This window comes from Electrophorus electricus, chromosome 7, assembly GCF_013358815.1.
Source record: "Electrophorus electricus isolate fEleEle1 chromosome 7, fEleEle1.pri, whole genome shotgun sequence".
Classification (NCBI taxonomy): domain Eukaryota; kingdom Metazoa; phylum Chordata; class Actinopteri; order Gymnotiformes; family Gymnotidae; genus Electrophorus; species Electrophorus electricus.
In genome coordinates, this window is record NC_049541.1 from 14,604,800 (window position 1) to 14,622,850 (window position 18,051).

Genomic DNA, 18,051 nt, shown 5'->3' on the forward strand with positions numbered 1-18,051 from the left:
TAATCTTTCCATCGATTACCCAGTTCAAATGTGACTTTACTATAAATAAACTCTCATGACATTTTCTACTAGTAATCGTTCGTGCACACTATTGATTTCAAGACCCAAATGCACAAATACAATAAAAGGACATGGTCAAACCTATAGCTGACAGATGTGTCATCATTTAGAGGAACCAAGCACATTGTGATTTCTTTTTTATCTGTATGGATGCACTGAAATGATGCACTGGTTTCTTTCCAGTTGATGGTTTCAAATTACTGAGTTCTGAATGTTGGGCCTTGTTCTGCACTTGTTAACACAACAAGCACTGTTGTTAAAACAAGCAGTTGTTTGCTGGTACAAAATAAGTGAACAAAGCAACCAACATTAGAGGATATAATGAGCTCAGAAGGGAATAAGTCCAGCTATAAGTCAGCCATTAACACTTGTACTGTACATATTGGGAATATTCTGAATTAAGTTAAGCGCTTACATTGAAGAGAACACTTTGAAACTGGCAGGCTGACAGCAAATTAACACTGTTGGATCCCAGAGTGATCAAATGAGACTAAATTTACAGAGATAGTAAATTAACATAGCACAATAGTCACTGTATAGCGCAATATAGTCATTTTAAACGGGCCACCCCAAAAAATTAAGATGAGCCTCTGCTCTATACAGATAACTTTCCACACACATCAGCAGTCTTGGCCAAAGGTTTTGAGACTGAGAAATTTTGGTGTTCACATCCTTGCTTGCTTCAGTGTTTCTTTTTGTCAGATGTTTTTTGTAGATCTTTTTGTCAGATGTTTCTATGGTATACTGAAGTACAATTTATGCATTTCATAAGTTAACTTAACTTTTGACAAATACATCAAGTTTATGCAAAGACTCAATATTTACAGTGTTGACCCTTCTTATTCCAAGACTTCTACAATTCACACTGGTATGCTGGATATCAGATTCTGGGCCAAAATCTGACTGCAACCCATTCTTGCCTATTCAGTGATTGGAGTTTATCACAATTGCTGTGCTTTTGTTTGGTCACCCATGTTTTGAGAATTGACCACAGGTTGTTAATGGGATTGAGATCTGAGGAGTTTCCTGGCCATGGACCCAACATTTCAATGCTTTATTCACCAAGCCACTTAGTTATCACTTTCGCCTTGTGTCATTGTGCTCCATCATGCTGGAAAAAGCACTGTTCATCAACAAATTAATGCTGGATCATTGGGAGTTGTTGCTCTTGGAGGATGTTTTGATAGCATTCTTTATTTATTCTTCATTCAGAATAGCAAGTGAGCCCAGTCCCTTGGATGAGAAGGAATCCCACACATGAATAGTCTCAGGATGCTTTACTGCTGGCATCACGGGACTCATGGTAGCGCTCACCTTTACTTCTCCGGACAATCCTTTTTCCAGATTCCACAGTCTGAAAGGGGGCTTCATCAGAGAAAATAACTTTACCCCAGACCTCTGCAATCCAGTCCATGTACTTCCTGCAGAATATCAGGCTTTTCCCAATGTTGTACTTGGAGAGAAGTGGCTTCTTTGCTACCCTTCTTGACACCAGGCCATCCTCCAAAGGCCTTCTCCTCACTGCGCGTGCAGATGCACTCACAATCCTCTTTAGGAGTTGGTCCTGACACTTGATGGACTTTCTTGGGTGCCTGGAAGCCTTCTTCAAAGCAATGTAACCACTCTCCTTGAAGTTCTTGATAATCCAAAAAATGGTTTATTTAGGTGCAATCTTACAAGTAGCAATATCCTTGCCTGTGAAGCCCTTTTGATGCAAAGCAAGGATGACTACATGTGTTTGCTTGGCGGTAACCATGGTTAACAGAAGAAGACAATTATTTCAAGCACCACCGACCCCACCCTTATAGCAACCAGTCTGGTCTTCTAATTCCATCAGCATGAGAGAGTGATATCAGCTGCCTTGTCCTCATAAACACTTTCACCTGAGCTAACAAGAAGATCACTGAAATGATGTTAGCAGGTCATTTTATGGTAGGGCTGAAATGCAGTGGAAAATAGGTTTTTGTGATTAAGTTAATTTTCATAGCAAGGAAAGACTTTGCAATTAATTGCAATTCATCTGATCACTCTTCATAACAATCTAGATTTAATACAAATTGCCACCATAAAAACTAAAGCAGCAAACTTAGTGAAAACCAAAATTTGTGTCAGTCTCAAAACTTTTGGCCATGACTGTAATGAGGTAGCTTTTGAGATTAAGTGCCAACTTAAGCAGGCAATTCTGAATGTGTCTCAATAAGAAATGTGACACACTGACAGGAAGTACCTTGTGCACAATGAGCTCGTGCGTGCCATCAGGAAGAGTGCGCCCATCCTCCTGCATCAGGGGAACGAAGGAGAAGCCAAAGAGTTTCTTCTCCCCCTTGTCTTTTGCTGGAAAACACACACACACACACACACACACACACACACCACCAACAGCTATGACATCTCATTTGCCCAAATGGTGTGCTGCCAGAAAGCTTGTGGGAAAAAATAAATGAAAAAAATGAAAGACCTGTGGGTCTGGATCATACCCCCCTCCCCCCGCCACCAGTGGCCTGCTTCTCTGCCTTTTACCAGGCTGAGTGTGATTAGAAAAGACTTATGTGTGTTCCAGCCCTATTAGCCCCCCAACCTTTAGACACACGTGTGTGCAGCAATATGACCTGAAATCTAAACTGAATCACACTGACTATTCATCATGCTGACCATTTCTAACCAAGTGGACTGAGGTCAAAGGTCATCAGTGTTTTCCTCTTACATCACAGCCAAATGAAGGGCTTCTAAGTGAAACTGAGAGGCCTGGGGAGGTTGTTGTACATCCTTCATTTGAAACAGATAACGGTAATGTAATTTCTGCACGAGTTACAGGGAAAGAGAAACCGGAGACGGTACAGTCGGTGCAGATGGGCTGTTAGACTTCACTGCTGATGTAGGCAGAGGAATGTTGCATTCGAATGATCGCACACTCATGCGCTGGCTGTCTGGGGGAGGGCCAAGTAGTGTGCGGGGGCGGGCCCACTGGGTCTTCTTACTAGAGCAGTGGCGGAACTCGAAGCGGACGTGGGAGCCATGGAACACGTCCACCGGGATGGGCAGCTTGATCTGCTCCGCCCACCGAGGGCTATTGTTGTGGTACAGCACGAAGGAGTGGTACTCATCCTCGCCTGGTTCTCCAGAGCCTGCTGCTACGTAGCCCTGCAAGCAGGCACGCATGCACACACACATGCACGCATGCATACACACACACACATGCACACAGAGTGAAGTAGGCTGAAATGCAGCAGGCTGGCCACTGCTGCTCATTTTCAGGTTGTCCACATGAACAGGAAAACCACAGACCCGACAGCACCTATGTCTGTGTATCTGTGTATGCACGTCACAAGCGAGAGTGAACAAGTTGTTCAGACTTGAATCAGCACCAATATGATTTTCCACCGACAACACAATGATAGTCACACTAACTTTTTTTTTTGGACTGGTTATACTAGTTTATTCTATAACCAAAGAATGTAATATAAAATGTTGTTTTTGAGTGACATCTCAATAAAAATGGCAGTTCTAGCTCTTTGCAACCGGACCACATTGTTCGGACTGCTGAACAATGCACAGTGGCCTAATCAAAACCTGGATAAACAAATTACCCTGAGAATCTGTCCATCCGCATCCAGTGCATAAACGGTGATCTCCACATTCCTGGCTACGGTCTTCCCGCCCTTCTCAAATTCTCCCTTATCCAACATGATGTAAAGATCATTCCTCATTTCACCTGTGAGAGACCAGACAGACAAAAGTCGGAAGTGCTACTGAAAAATCATGGCAGTAAAGCATACATGGAGCATACATTTCTGCACCTGTGTCGGATAAGTGTTCCTAAATACAATGGCATTTGTTAGTGATAATTGTTGGAATGGCTTAAATAACAGCTCTTGTATCTGAAATACAAGGCAAATGCCAAGACTGCAGAGTGTCAAAACGTTTAGCTGAGAGCACAAACACAACACGAGCAATTTGAGTTTTCAGGTCAGGCTCAGCAGGTCATTCTGATGGTGGAGGAACACACACCATTGTGAAGGCATGCGTGACTGATATAGTTGAAGGTAGTCAGTACTAAGCTTTTCCCTCTCTTCTGTGGAATGTGTATCGGGCCTCGGCTTACCAGACGGCTCGTGTACAGGGTTTCCACCACTGTATTCAACAGACCGTCACACTGAGAAGGCATGAAGTAGAGAACTAGGCACTGACATACATAAACTCACTCTGTGAGACAACATGCATGTGTGTATCCACACTGGCGCACACAACTATAACAGCCATCAACAGGTGCCTCCTATGCCTTACTGCGGTGAATGTGCTCTCTCTCTCTCTCACACACACACACACACACACACACACTCACTCTTATTCTGACAAACAGGAAGAGGGCCTTTGTTATCATACATCTCTTCTCCTCACCCATCCACACCTTAACGTACAGTGAAAAATGCCATGCAAGCATTGTGCCTGTTCCTGGTTTCAAATTTGCATATAAAATTGGTTCAGGCCATATAACAGTACAGCTGTTCCTCAGCTGAAACACAGTGACCTCATACAATGGTTTCATCCCACTGTGAGGAAGAAAGGGCCGCACAAAATGGACAAAAAATATCGCATTGCGATTATATTGCTACGCATTGTGATGTCGATATGACTTGCAGTATATTAAAACACACTGGAGAACCCTTGGTGCATCATTTTTAAAAACTCACATGCGTTATTTTGGACATTATCATTTAACCTTGCTCACATGAATCATCAAAACACCCATGGAATTGCTTATCCGTAACGTCTGACGTCAGTTCAATTGTTCCCAACACATACTAAGAAATGTGATCGATTTCTTGAAGGTTGGTTTTCATATCGTGGCATTCCCACAATATCAGTATCGCAAAGGCCAATCACTGACATAGCTATTAAACAAATACCGCGTTGCCCAGTGCTCCTTCAGGCCAAGCACCACGGAGGGCAGGCATGCGCATGGATGGCCTGTTCCAGTGTTGTGGAGCATGAATTAATGTGATTTATATAAGTAGCTTTTGGGGAAACAGAGCAATGAGGCAAGAGTGCATGTGCACAGGAAAGGAAAGAAAACTCTTCCACTGCTTAAGCCACCAACACTAGGGATGGAGAGTGCATGATTTGGACCAAGAACACACGTTCTCAGTTTGACACCCCGCACTGACCGAGGTCGAGCTTCAAAGCAGGAGCTACCAAGACTCCCCAGCATACCAACCGTTGCTAGGGTAACAGACCAGTGCATAGAGTGAATTCTCAGAATCTGTTGGTAAAATGAGGGGTGGGCATTGGTTAACGAGAGTGAAAGGAGGCATAGCACACATGCACAGACACACATGAGCAGCCTGACAACAGCCCCTGGAGCTACGAACTCTATGGCAGGAGGACATACTTATTTGCAGTGAAGGCGCATAAACAAACTTGGCTGCATGGCTGACATATAAGATACAAGATACAGCACAGCAATTATTTCACCATAATATACAGGACAGCAACAAGCTACATAGAATCTCTAATGTGTACATAAAACTAATCTGAGAAGACGACACCTTGAGTTATGCAAAGATACATATTATACATACAGCTCCAGAAAAAAATAAGAGACCACTCCAATTTTTTAAATTAGCATTTCCACATGTACAGCAGCCATTCCATTCAATTCCTTCACACATCATTCTACTTAATGAGATGCTGATTTAGTGATCACCTGAACAAAATCCTGTTCTAATGAGCAACAGTATAAAAACCACTGCTTCTGTCATCACTATTCTCTTGTTATAGAACCAGCTGGATGGGAAAAGCAGTGCTAGGACTACCCAAAAAGTAAGTGTAGTCAAAATACAGCTCCAGACCATGCCAAAAGAGCTGAAAAGAAAGGTTCTTAATGAGGAAAAGAAGGGTCCAATTGTAGCTTTGCTGGCAGAGAGATACATCAGGTTGCTTACATCTTGAAAATTTCAAAAACTGCGGTTAATAAGAACAAGGTCAAGCAGCAAACACATGGGACAACAACAGCTACAGTTTGGCAGAGGTGGAAAACGACTCTACCAACCGTGATGATCGCCACCTCATTCGAATGTCACTTAAAAACCGTAAGATGACGTCAAGTGACATACAAAAAGAATGGCATGCAGCAGCTGGGGTGAATTGCACAGCCAGGACGGTTCAAAACAGGCTTCTGGAGGCAGGGCTGAAGTCGTGCAAAGCTAGAAACAAGCCCTTCATCAATGAGAAGCAAAGAAGAGCCAGACTGAAGTTTGCGAAAACCCATAAGGATTGGACCGTAGAGGACTGGAGTAAGGTAATCTTTGATGAGTGCAATTTTCAGCGTGGCCCAATACCTGGTCATGTAATGGTTAGACGGAGACCTGGAGAGGCCTACAAGCCAGAGTGTCTCGCACCCACTGTGAAATTTGGTGCAGGATCAGTGATGATCTGGGAGTGTTTCACCAAGGCTGGAACCGGGCAGATTTGTCTTTGTGAAGGACACATGAATCAAGCCCCTTACAAAGATGTGCTGGACGAAAACTTGCTTCCTTCTGCTCTGACAATGTTCCCCAACTCTGATGATTGTTTTTTTCAACAGGACAATGCTCCATGTCACACAGCCAGGTCAATCAATGTGTGGATGAGGGACCACCAGATCAAGACCTTATCATGGCCAGCCCAATCTCTAGACCTGAACCCTATTGAAAACCTCTGGAATGTGATCAAGAGGAAGATGGATGGTCACAAGCCATCAGACAAAGCAGATCTCCTGGAATTTCTGTGCCAGGAATGGCGTAAAGTTACTCAACAGCAATGTGAAAGACTGGTGGAAAGCATGCCAAGATGCATGAAAGCTGTGATTACAAATCAGGGTCATCCCAAGTTGAAATATTAGCTTAGTACTGTATTATTTATAAATGAATGTGAGCTTGTTTTCTTTGCATTATTTGTGGTCTGAAATATCTGTAACTGTTTTGTTTTTTTGACCATTAGTCATTTTCATATGCTCTACAATACAATATTTTTATATGGAACAATTTGGAACCAATATTGCCGCCAGTAGTTTACAGAATAAAACAAAACTATATATATATATATTAAAAAATAAACACACACGCGCACACACACACACACACACACACACACTCAAGGTCTTTAACCCTTGAGAGAATATCTGTGGGATGGTTCTTCTCAGGTCTGACAGCACAAAAATGTTTTAAAGATATAGAGGTAGTCAAAACTGTAGTGAAGTACACAAGGTTTCCAAAGAAACAGGATGTTTCAGGCAGAGGTCCTTCATCAGCTGTACAAGCAAAGTGCTTCTGAAGTTCCGGGTGGAGGAACCAGTTTCTATTAGAAAAAGGAGATGTGTAAATCATAATTCATTCATTCCATGGGGTTCTAAAGTTCAGAAAGGGTAGATCGGTTCTTCATTGTTACCATAGCAACTGGCAATGCAAACGGATATGTCATTAATGTAATGTCCATTGGCATTAAAATGCTTTGCCCCTGGAAACAACAATAACGATTGATCTTGACTTGGTGGCTGTGTTAATAAGTGTACATATAGCACATCTAAAGTGGTTGCAGTCTACAGTATGACAGATGTTATCTCTTGATGAGATTGTCTTGGTGTTTTAGTCTAATATGTAGGACATTAGGAGAGGATCATATACACACACACACACACACACACAGACACACACATATATACACACAAACACACACACACACAATGTATATATATATATATATATATATATATATATATATATATATATATATATATATATATATATATATATGCGCTCATTTGTTTTATTCACACAACTACATGAAATTTAATAAATCTACAAATCTGTCTGTTTTAAATCTATACCATGTGCATGGATTTAATGCAATTGATTTTTAAACCCTGTGATTGTGATTATGTAAATATGTAAGTGTATTGTCTGAGGACAACACCAAAGTTTTAAAATACTAACCCCATGCAACTCAAACCTAAAATGGCAATATGGAGGAGAAACAATATACATTGGCCAGTCCTGGCAGAAGGTGACACACAGCAGAGAGATAAAGTGCCAGGCAATATCTTGTGGAATAGTGTGTACCCAAACGGACGATGCTGGCTTTACTCACCTGGCATGATGACGTCCGAGAAGCCCAGCTTCCTGGTGATGGACACTCCGCGTGTGAAAATGGCCATGTACTCCCTCCGCAGCTGTTCAATGTCCCCATGCAGCAAATGCAGAGCCACTGACAGGCCTGGAAAGATGGTAAACATGTTATTCTCACACACACACACACACACACACACACACACACACACACACACAATCTCTCCTCTCTCTCTAGTACAAACACATACCCTGTATTGTTTTAAGCATGGCATACTAACTACAGGATCAGTGCTTTCATTTTCACCAGATTCTGAATCTCAGGTCCTCCTGCTTTAGGCGAAAATCCTCATTCAACACACACTCCAACCAATCAGGTGTAAAGTCAAAAAAAGTGTGTTTCTCAAATATTACCATGCAAGTAAATTACCGTGATATTACTGTGCTAGTAAAAAGGCACTGATGTAGTGCTAAAGTTGACTGGCCTGGGGTCACTCGTGTTACCAGTGTATTTGGGTTGGGGTAAGATTTAGATTGGGATTTACATAGCAAACACACAGGACATCTTTCAAGCCTGTAACCAAATGAGAGAGCAGTAAGATAAATTTGCCAAACAGAAGCTCCAATCTTACAACAGAAATCCACTTACACAAAAGCACACACACAGCTTCACTGCGGTGATAAGGTAAATCAGCAACACAGTTACAGCCTTGAGCACTCACACAGCCTCTCCCTCAGTGTGCACTCACAGACCCTCTCCAGCAGTGAGCACTCACAGAGCCTCTCCCTCAGTGTGCACTCACAGAGCCTCTCCCTCAGTGTGCACTCACAGAGCCTCTCCCTCAGTGTGCACTCACAGAGCCTCTCCCTCAGTGTGCACTCACAGAGCCTCTCCCTCAGTGTGCACTCACAGAGCCTCTCCCTCAGTGTGCACTCACAGACTCTCTCCCTCAGTGTGCACTCACAGACTCTCTCCCTCAGTGTGCACTCACAGACTCTCTAAAGCAGTGTGCACTCACACTCTCTCCCTCAGTGTGCACTCACAGAGCCTCTCCCTCAGTGTGCACTCACACTCTCTCCCTCAGTGTGCACTCACACTCTCTCCCTCAGTGTGCACTCACAGAGCCTCTCCCTCAGTGTGCACTCACAGAGCCTCTCCCTCAGTGTGCACTCACAGACTCTCTCCCTCAGTGTGCACTCACAGAGCCTCTCCCTCAGTGTGCACTCACAGAGCCTCTCCCTCAGTGTGCACTCACACTCTCTCCCTCAGTGTGCACTCACACTCTCTCCCTCAGTGTGCACTCACAGAGCCTCTCCCTCAGTGTGCACTCACAGAGCCTCTCCCTCAGTGTGCACTCACAGACTCTCTCCCTCAGTGTGCACTCACAGAGCCTCTCCCTCAGTGTGCACTCACAGAGCCTCTCCCTCAGTGTGCACTCACAGAGCCTCTCCCTCAGTGTGCAGTCACAGAGCCTCTCCCTCAGTGTGCACTCACAGAGCCTCTCCCTCAGTGTGCACTCACAGAGCCTCTCCCTCAGTGTGCACTCACAGAGCCTCTCCCTCAGTGTGCACTCACAGACTCTCTCCCTCAGTGTGCACTCACAGACTCTCTCCAGCAGTGTGCACTCACAGACTCTCTCCCTCAGTGTGCTGAGCAACTGTGGGTTTATGAATGTCACAGAGAGGAGGATTCTCCCTCTGGCTTAGGAGTACTGCACCCAGCTCATGGAATGACTGCATTCTCTTTCATCTGTGTGTGCACACACGCACACACGCACACACACCTCTCCTTATTCTGAAACGATTAGAACAGTACATTAGTATTCTGGTTGGCACCAGTGCTGTTCTATAGCTTAGTTCTCTTCTCAGAGGAGGCTGGGTGGCTGATCATCTAACACTACCTCTCATTAGCCAGCAGGTTACTCAATCCAACTGATCCCCTTATGTCCTCCCCCCTTTTTTGTTGACAGTTCTCTCAAAATGATGACATATCATCAAATTGCATGACGAGCTTTTCAAGTAAGCCTTTTTGCCAACACTTCTCCATTGATAAGACTGTAAAGTTCTACATAGGGTAGTGTAAGCTCAATAAGATACCCTCTCATACAGTTGGCCTCCTATAATTCATAACATGCTGTATTTTCCCGTGAGTTGCATGAGGGTTGCCATGACCCTGGTGGTATGTAATATGTACCTGGTGTGTTATTGTGTAACAGCAGACTTCAGCCACTGTGCCCCAAAGCAATGGTGCCTGTTATACTGAAAGGCCCGTGCTGTGTGAGCCTCTCTTTATGCTTGACCGCATGCCGCGCGCTTCATCTTCCAGGCTCTGCAAGGACTTTCACTTCTCTTTCCAAACCGGTAATGTGTCATGTCACGCTATCCAATTTAAGCAACTTGCAGGCACAGCAGTTTAGTGCAGTCTAAGGGAATTCCTGAAGTTTGAAAATATCACTGACACTTTTTGATGAATTACAATGTAAGGGGCAGTTACCATGGTGAATTTTAGCCACTGGGATGAAGGTCTTGTTCTTACAGTCTCAATCGAGTGGAATAACTTTAAACATTTTACAAAAAAAAATTTCATTTGTAAGCTGGCAAAATACTAGCCACTCTGTCAGTCTGTAAGAAATGTCATAGACTCATACAAGGGAATGCAACATTCGTACAGTCTGTCTGTTCATGACCAAAGCTGTAAGGCTTTAGTGGTGTTGTCCTAATACATTCCTGGCTGAAGGCTAAATGAAGAAGCAGTGGCTGGGTAAAGCCAGTACTCAGCCCAGTCCTGTCTGGCCTCCAGCATCATGTCTGATAAACGCGTTTTAATGACATGGCCTCAGAGAAGTCCATACTGAGGATAACTTAATTAATGAGTTAGCGAATGCTGCCTATTGATCATGCTGGAAGGTTCGGTGTGTGTGCACTAATTATTGACTGAAACCAGTCACCATAGTGGAACAGAAACAGAACACACATACACACTCAAATTGCATTCTTAAGCACCAAGGCAAAGGCACTCTAATACATGTGCTGTCGTGCAGCCACATGCAAGCTCATTCACACATGCATAACCAATAACGTGCCTCAGATTGTAGACACACTTTTTTTTTTCAGACACTACAATGAACTCATGTTGGATATAAATAGGCAACATAAACCTTACAGGAAATTGTTATTGTTATTGTGAACTTCTCACCACATCTCAGGGTAAGAACAATACAGCAAACTGACGCTCCATTGCAGAGTTAATCTACAGAGCTAAAATGGTTGGTGAACGTCATTGCTTTGGGACGAATATGATCTCGAAGTTCTTTCCCCACCAAGTGTCTAATACGAATTAATACAAATCATTCGCCCATCGACTGCCATTTGCAGAAATCATACTTTCATTTATTTCGAAAGAATCATTCAATAGGAGTTTTGAGGTAGGCCTACAAGATTTGTTCACCACCAGGTGCGTGCTTTGTTTTGCAGCAGATAAGGGCGCCGAACACATGCCTTTTTGTCAGTCGTCAAAATTAATGTGCTCCTCTCTTTTTCCTCGCGATTATTCAATATCCGGCTATTTTCTGATGCTGCGTGCGATTGGTTGGGTTTTTGAAATGCCAGCAGATGCTCACCTCCTGCACCCGCTGCACTGACATTTTTTCAGCCAACGTTGCACACCCTGCCCGCTCATTTTGCTGCTGTGTACCTACGGAGCACCTACAGATTTAATCTATATGAACGCGATGCATGCGTGAGGTTCTCTGACAGCCTAGTTTCCTTCTATGCTACTCCATCCACTCGTACCTCATACAGTACGAGGCGCGCATGCTGCTGCTAGGGGATCGTTAGGAAAGACCTCGCTGTGTACAGAATTCTTTAATAAGGGCAGTGAGAAACTCCATAGCAACTCAATCATAAGTCTGCCCTGCCACGCACTCAATCATTTCAGGAATATTCTTGGTAGGAGTCTGGAAGTCAGTGCTGCTCTTACCTGTGTTGGATCCGGAGAGATTATATCGGGAGTTCACTTTTTTAATGATGTTGTCATGGATCTGATTCCAGTCGCTTTCTGTATTGCAGCTGCAATTCAATGTACAGAATGACATTCAGTACATTAAATTACATTACTCAGCACATTCATTTAACAAATTATACATAACAGCTGCAAGAATCTTAATAGAAAATTAAATTGTGTATGTGTGTGTGTGTGTGTGTGTGTGTGTGTGTGTGTGTGTGTGTGTGTGCGTGTGTTTAAATGGGGTCCATCTGCCCTCTTCAGTGCAATTTTGGTCAGGCTAATAATGTGTATATACCAGTCTTACACCCTCAAGATACTGTGGCTAGTATGTGGTTGTACATTTGATATGTGTAATCCCAGCACATGCCCAGAGAAAGGAAACCATCTTCCAAGAACCAGATTAAGTTTAGCCTGGATTAAATAAAAAAAATGATAAAAACCGAAAAGGAAAATGATTAATGAAAAGTCCAACCTTCCTCTGAGGGATGTGAGACATTGACTATGGCGTAGCCCTAAATTAATGAGTTTGATGATATCCTGAAGATGCTTTTTAGAAGTAAAAGAAGCCACAGTTTCAATGGTCTTCCATGGCTTCAAATACAACACAGAGAGGCTGCATGTACTTGTGTCTGTGCATGACAGAGGTGCACTGGTGACAGCAGGCCACTCACGTGTAGACCTTCAGGAGATGGTCATCTTTTGAGTCTGGGGTGAGCAGATCAGCGATGCTGACCACCGCGCAGCCAAATGGGCGTCTATACTGTACACTGCATGTGTTCTTCTTCTCGCCAGCGCCCATGCGTCCTGTGAGCACACACACAAGCATGCATATGCATGCACGCAGTCACACACCACTATCTAATGTCTACAGAGTCGTCAGCACAGTGACAAAACATGATAAATGTAAGCAGAGAAACGCAGACTCACCAATTCTAATTATGTGAACAACAATATATACGTCTTTCCTCAGGTCACTGCTCCCCAGGTCCTGGATTAAGCCAACAGAGGGAACTTTAATGAATGCCGAGTGCTGTGCTGGCATGCTGAGCCTTCTCCCTTAACAGCACTATTCCCAAAACTCTCTCAACACTCACCACGAAGAGTGTGCAGTGTCTCTCTGTCTTCTCTGAAGACTTGGGCACTCCATTCTTGTTCAGCTTCACAAAGAACCTTTCACTGGAGACAAGAGGAGAGGGGAGCAAAGATTGAGTAAAGAGGCAGCAGAGATGATGAGGACCAATGAGGTCCCAAGCGACCACAAAAGCAGGGACAAAGTGATTTTGATACCCGCAGAGCCTTCAACAAAACAAATTCTCCCTCTCAGCCCGCAGGGATATAGAGAAATTGTCGCAGCTCAAGAATTTACAACATGGCATTTTCAGGTAAACACAATGCAAACCGCATGCAGAGAAATTATGACTGAATTCACTATTTCTGTTAAAATATTCCTAGAGCTCATACACCATTTCAGTTTTTCAGGACGGATGTTGACCTGTCTAGAGCGCCACACAGATGCCAACCCAAACAATGCTTTTGAAATAGGCAGGAGAAACGATATGACAACAGAAATGCTGAGCTTTTTTGGAGTCAGCCTTCCTAATAAAAACTTTAATGAGTTCACAACTGCTGGGTGAGAGAGAGAGTGAAGCAAATCTGCATAAAAAATGAGGTAAGCCTTCTGTAAGCAGTGGTTTTGGAGTCCTAATTCCTCTATTTCACCACAGGGGGCTGGTTTAGGACACACACACACACACACACACACACACACTCACACACACACTCACACACACACTCACACACACACTCACACACACACTCACACACACACACACACACACACACACACACACACACACACACACAGTCCCTCTCCCTACAAGTGGCTGCATGAATCAATTACATAACTTTTACACAGTTTGATAAGCAGAGGAGAGCTGCAGAACTGGAACACCAGCTGCCTGTTCCAGCTGACATCATACACGGCTGCTAACTCTGCTCAGGGATACCACGTCCACCATACTAAACACTTACACAGGCACAACACATGCACATACATGGCTTCCACACATACCCACACAGCAGCTAATTAACTGGGCGCCGCTCCCAGCCTTCAGCCAAGCCTTCAGCCAAGCGAATAAAGGGGAGGCCACAGAGAAACACGTGACCTTATCACCCTATATCGCCATCCCGATTTCCATAACTGAAATGCACATTCCCGAAGTGCCGCTGCTGGAACTCGAGATTTCCTCCTTCGACGCTCAGACAGCAGCCGTGACCGCGATGATCTGTGTGGTCGCAGCACGATAAATGAAGCGTGGCCCGAAGTGCTCCCCGCGCACACGGCTGAGTATATTAACCGTGCCACAGAGCGCCCCCCTGGGAGCTGAGAAGGGGAAGTCATTATCCCGAAGGCTCTGATATCCAGCACCACGCAACGGAGAAGCAAGGCACGGAAGGCTCTCTCAGCCGCCCACTAACAAACACACACCTTCCTCCCCACAGTTGTCTATATTACAGGCTCATACACTCTGCCCTGGAGAGCCACAAGCAGCCAGGAACAGCCCTGCCGCAGAGAGATCTAAGAGTAAATGCAGCAATTTCCAAAGGAGAGGGAATAGACAAGCCTTTGGAAGAGCACATTTGTAACCTGTTTCTGCACCACGGCTCATCACAAAGTAGTAGCCGTGCGCCTACTCAGACTCCCCGGCATCTGCTAGCCGCGGACCAGAGCAGGTGTGGATGCAGCAGCGGCTGGCCCGGATGGGGCGGGAGTCATCATATCATCTAGCTGCCAACACAAAACGCATTCTGTAGCAGGGACAATATTGAACTGGAAGCCAGTTAGACAGCCAAGCAGCCAGGCAGACAGTCCTGGAAGAGTTGCATTAGCGCATTCTCCTTCAGGACAGGTTCTAACATTCATGTACAGCTGGCAAGGGGAAACACACCAGCAGAACTGCTCCACTTCCCCTGCTGCAATCGGTAAATAACCACAGAGGGAAGACAAAAACCGCTTCCCCACATACACACAAGCACACACAGCCCTTTGCCAACAGACACATGGTGCAAAAACCCCTTTTTCTTTCCAAGCTGAGAACAATTTCTAAGGTTTTACATCACTTCTTAATCTGACAAGCCACTGCACATGACACAGGCAGAAACACTCACCCACTTTGAGGAAAATGAAAGCAAAGCCTTCAACGACTGCTTAATTCCTGAATTCAGAACATGCTAAATAGAAACTGCAACCAATACTTGGAAATTTCCCTTGAAATGAAAATGCCAATATGGCATAAGCTCCAAACAGATCCAAAGTGGCAATGCAAATGGTGCGAGACAAGTAAGCAAGCATTGGGGCGGAAGCATCTTAACCTCCAAAAACCTTCCAAAAACCTTATTAACCTTCCACTTAACCCTCCACTCAACCTTCTTGTTAACCATGCAGGCAACCGTTCAGTCAACCAGGTAGTTAATGCTGCTATGAGCTCCATAGGTGGGATCTGGATGTGGCCCTCAACCTTCACAAATCCTCTTTTCTTACCAAGCTTTCCGATCGCCTGTCATCAAGTGCAGGTTACAGCGAACGAACTGCACTGCTGGTGAATTTAGCCACGCGCATGTTTTAATGCAGCACAGCGCTCACGATAATAAGACCCCCCGCCCCTCATTGGTGATGACTGCAGCTGTCAGTTATACCAGAAAGAAGGTCAGGCTGCCATGCCTGGGGCCACAGTGTCCTATGCAGCAGAGGCTGCAGTCATCTGCCACCCCGTTCCTCTCTTTCCCCAATACAAAGAGGATCTTTGCATGGTTCCTGTGTTAAGTTAGCTAAATGCTTTCTATTATCTGATGATAAAAAGCCATCATATAAACCAAACAATGATGAGAGAGATTTGGAGGTGATTTATTAGCTAGCAGCAGGCTATTGCTAAAAACAGGCCACCCCCACCAGCAGCAGACAGGAGATGGGTTTTAATGGAGGAAATGTTTCAGAGCAAGCTGGGCTGAGGTGCTTCTACAGTCTGCTTAATAATTTAGTTGCCACAATTACAGTGCTCTTTGGAGAACCTCATATAATCACATTGAGCCTGGTCCTTTAAATGTTGGCCAGATTTAGCAATTTTATGCCAAATCTGATGGGAAGTCTTTGTGCTGCATTGCTAACATCTGACTGTACGCAGGTTGATGCTCAAGTCTTTCAGCTCTCTGTCTCATTTTAGCATTTTGATAAATGAAATGGTTCCATTTTGATAAATGAAATGGTTCCATTTTGATAAATGAACAGGCTCCATTGTGTCATGAGTGCTGATTGTGTCCTGGCTCACCTGAGGGGCTGGCTCTCTCTACTGTCGTAGATATAGAAGAAGACATCCAGTTCTTCGCCCAGGTTGGAGCTCATAAGGCTCTTCATGTGGACAAACAGGTGATGCGTGCTGGCTGGGACCGACGATTCCTTTTTACGGTGCCGATGTTCCATCTGAGCATGAACACACACATGTACGCACGCACGCACGCATTCACGCACACAACATAGGAATGAACTCTCCCGCCAGCACCCGGCAGCATGTCGGGTGTTAACAAGGCCAAACAATGCTGGCCAGCCCATTCATTCACCAAGCCGCTTCACTTCCATGGCATCTCAGGAAGCTGGCCGGGAAAGGAAGCCAACAATGCATGCAGACATGTGCAGTGCTCTCTGTCTCTGTCTGTCTCAAACCCCCAGAAACACAGGGGTACAGGGCCCAGCATTTTATTTCTTTAATCAGAACTGTGTTACATATTCCCAGCAGGGTCCCATTACACTCGGCTAAATCTAATTTGTTTAATTTAACATGCCACTCTGTTATTTTGACACGGGGGAGGAGGGTTGCAAGTCAAGAGTGCATGCACACGCACGAACAAGTGCTGGCAACCCTTGCAAATGTGCCTGCATGATGCCCATGCGCACCCGTTTGCGTGGCATATGAGCACCCGAGGTGGGGGGTTGGGGGTGTTGTAATTCTGGGCAAGCTGAAGCTGTCACCCGGATACCAGCAGTAAGGAGGTACTTTTCCACCACGCATTATCCTGATCGCACATCTCCCAAGGACAAGGCCACAAGTGTGATGTGCTTTATAAAAAGACCAGTGGAGCTAAACATATGCCACGGTCCCATCCTGGTGTGCCTCTCTATTCCTGCTTGTGTGTGTGTGTGTGTGTGTGTGTGTGTGTGTGTGAGAGATAGATAGAAAAGAGAGAGTGTGGGCGAGAATGTGTTAGTGGGGAGGGAGAGAGAGAGAACGAGTGCAGAAAGAGTAATGGCCAACTTCATCCAGGCAAGACTATAGTCTCCTATTCTCCAGATGGCCTGGAAGAGCAATACCAGAGTGCATGTCCTCCTTATTCAGTCACCATACAGAGACGAGACCGGGGGGGGTCAGAGAGACGGGAGGCGAGAGAGGAGAGAAAGACAGCAGGCAATCAAGACAATCAAGGATGAAGGAAGTTAAAGAGCCTGCAGATATTGTGTTAGCTGTTGTGTTGCCGTCATCCACAGTGAACAGGCTTATGTGATAAATGGGTGAAATTCCACCCAAGATTTCCTCCCCTGGCTGACGGCTATGGGCAGACCATTGCACAGAAGCCTCTGACCTCTTGGTTTTCCACCCACCTAACTAACCATAACCAGGTCATTACTGCCGAATGGCAACCAAGCACTTGCTGGTTATATAAATAAAAGTTTGGGGAAAAAAATAAAAATTGAAGGTCAGTTTGCATAAGAGGATCTGAAACTGCACTGACGCATTATATGGTGCACAACTTCCCAGTCTTTTATGTTCCATGTTGTATCTTCCTCCCTTTCTCCTACCTCATGCACACATGCACAGACTAATTAAAGTATGT

General features: G+C 44.7%; 1 protein-coding gene across 3 annotated transcripts in view; it reads right to left on the reverse strand.

Moving 5' to 3' along the window:
- The window catches only part of dock4b (dedicator of cytokinesis 4b), a 72,572-nt gene that overhangs the window by 31,880 nt on the left and 22,641 nt on the right, over positions 1 to 18,051 (reverse strand). For all 3 annotated transcript variants that reach the window (XM_035528053.1, XM_035528054.1, XM_035528052.1), the window contains exons 8-16: positions 16,494 to 16,645; positions 13,263 to 13,344; positions 13,096 to 13,156; positions 12,840 to 12,972; positions 12,142 to 12,230; positions 8,185 to 8,310; positions 3,648 to 3,772; positions 3,039 to 3,201; positions 2,288 to 2,394 (exon numbers count right to left, since the gene is read on the reverse strand). In XM_035528053.1, coding sequence (XP_035383946.1) covers positions 2,288 to 2,394; positions 3,039 to 3,201; positions 3,648 to 3,772; positions 8,185 to 8,310; positions 12,142 to 12,230; positions 12,840 to 12,972; positions 13,096 to 13,156; positions 13,263 to 13,344; positions 16,494 to 16,645 — 1,038 coding nt within the window. The remainder of the gene's footprint in view (positions 1 to 2,287; positions 2,395 to 3,038; positions 3,202 to 3,647; positions 3,773 to 8,184; positions 8,311 to 12,141; positions 12,231 to 12,839; positions 12,973 to 13,095; positions 13,157 to 13,262; positions 13,345 to 16,493; positions 16,646 to 18,051) is intronic.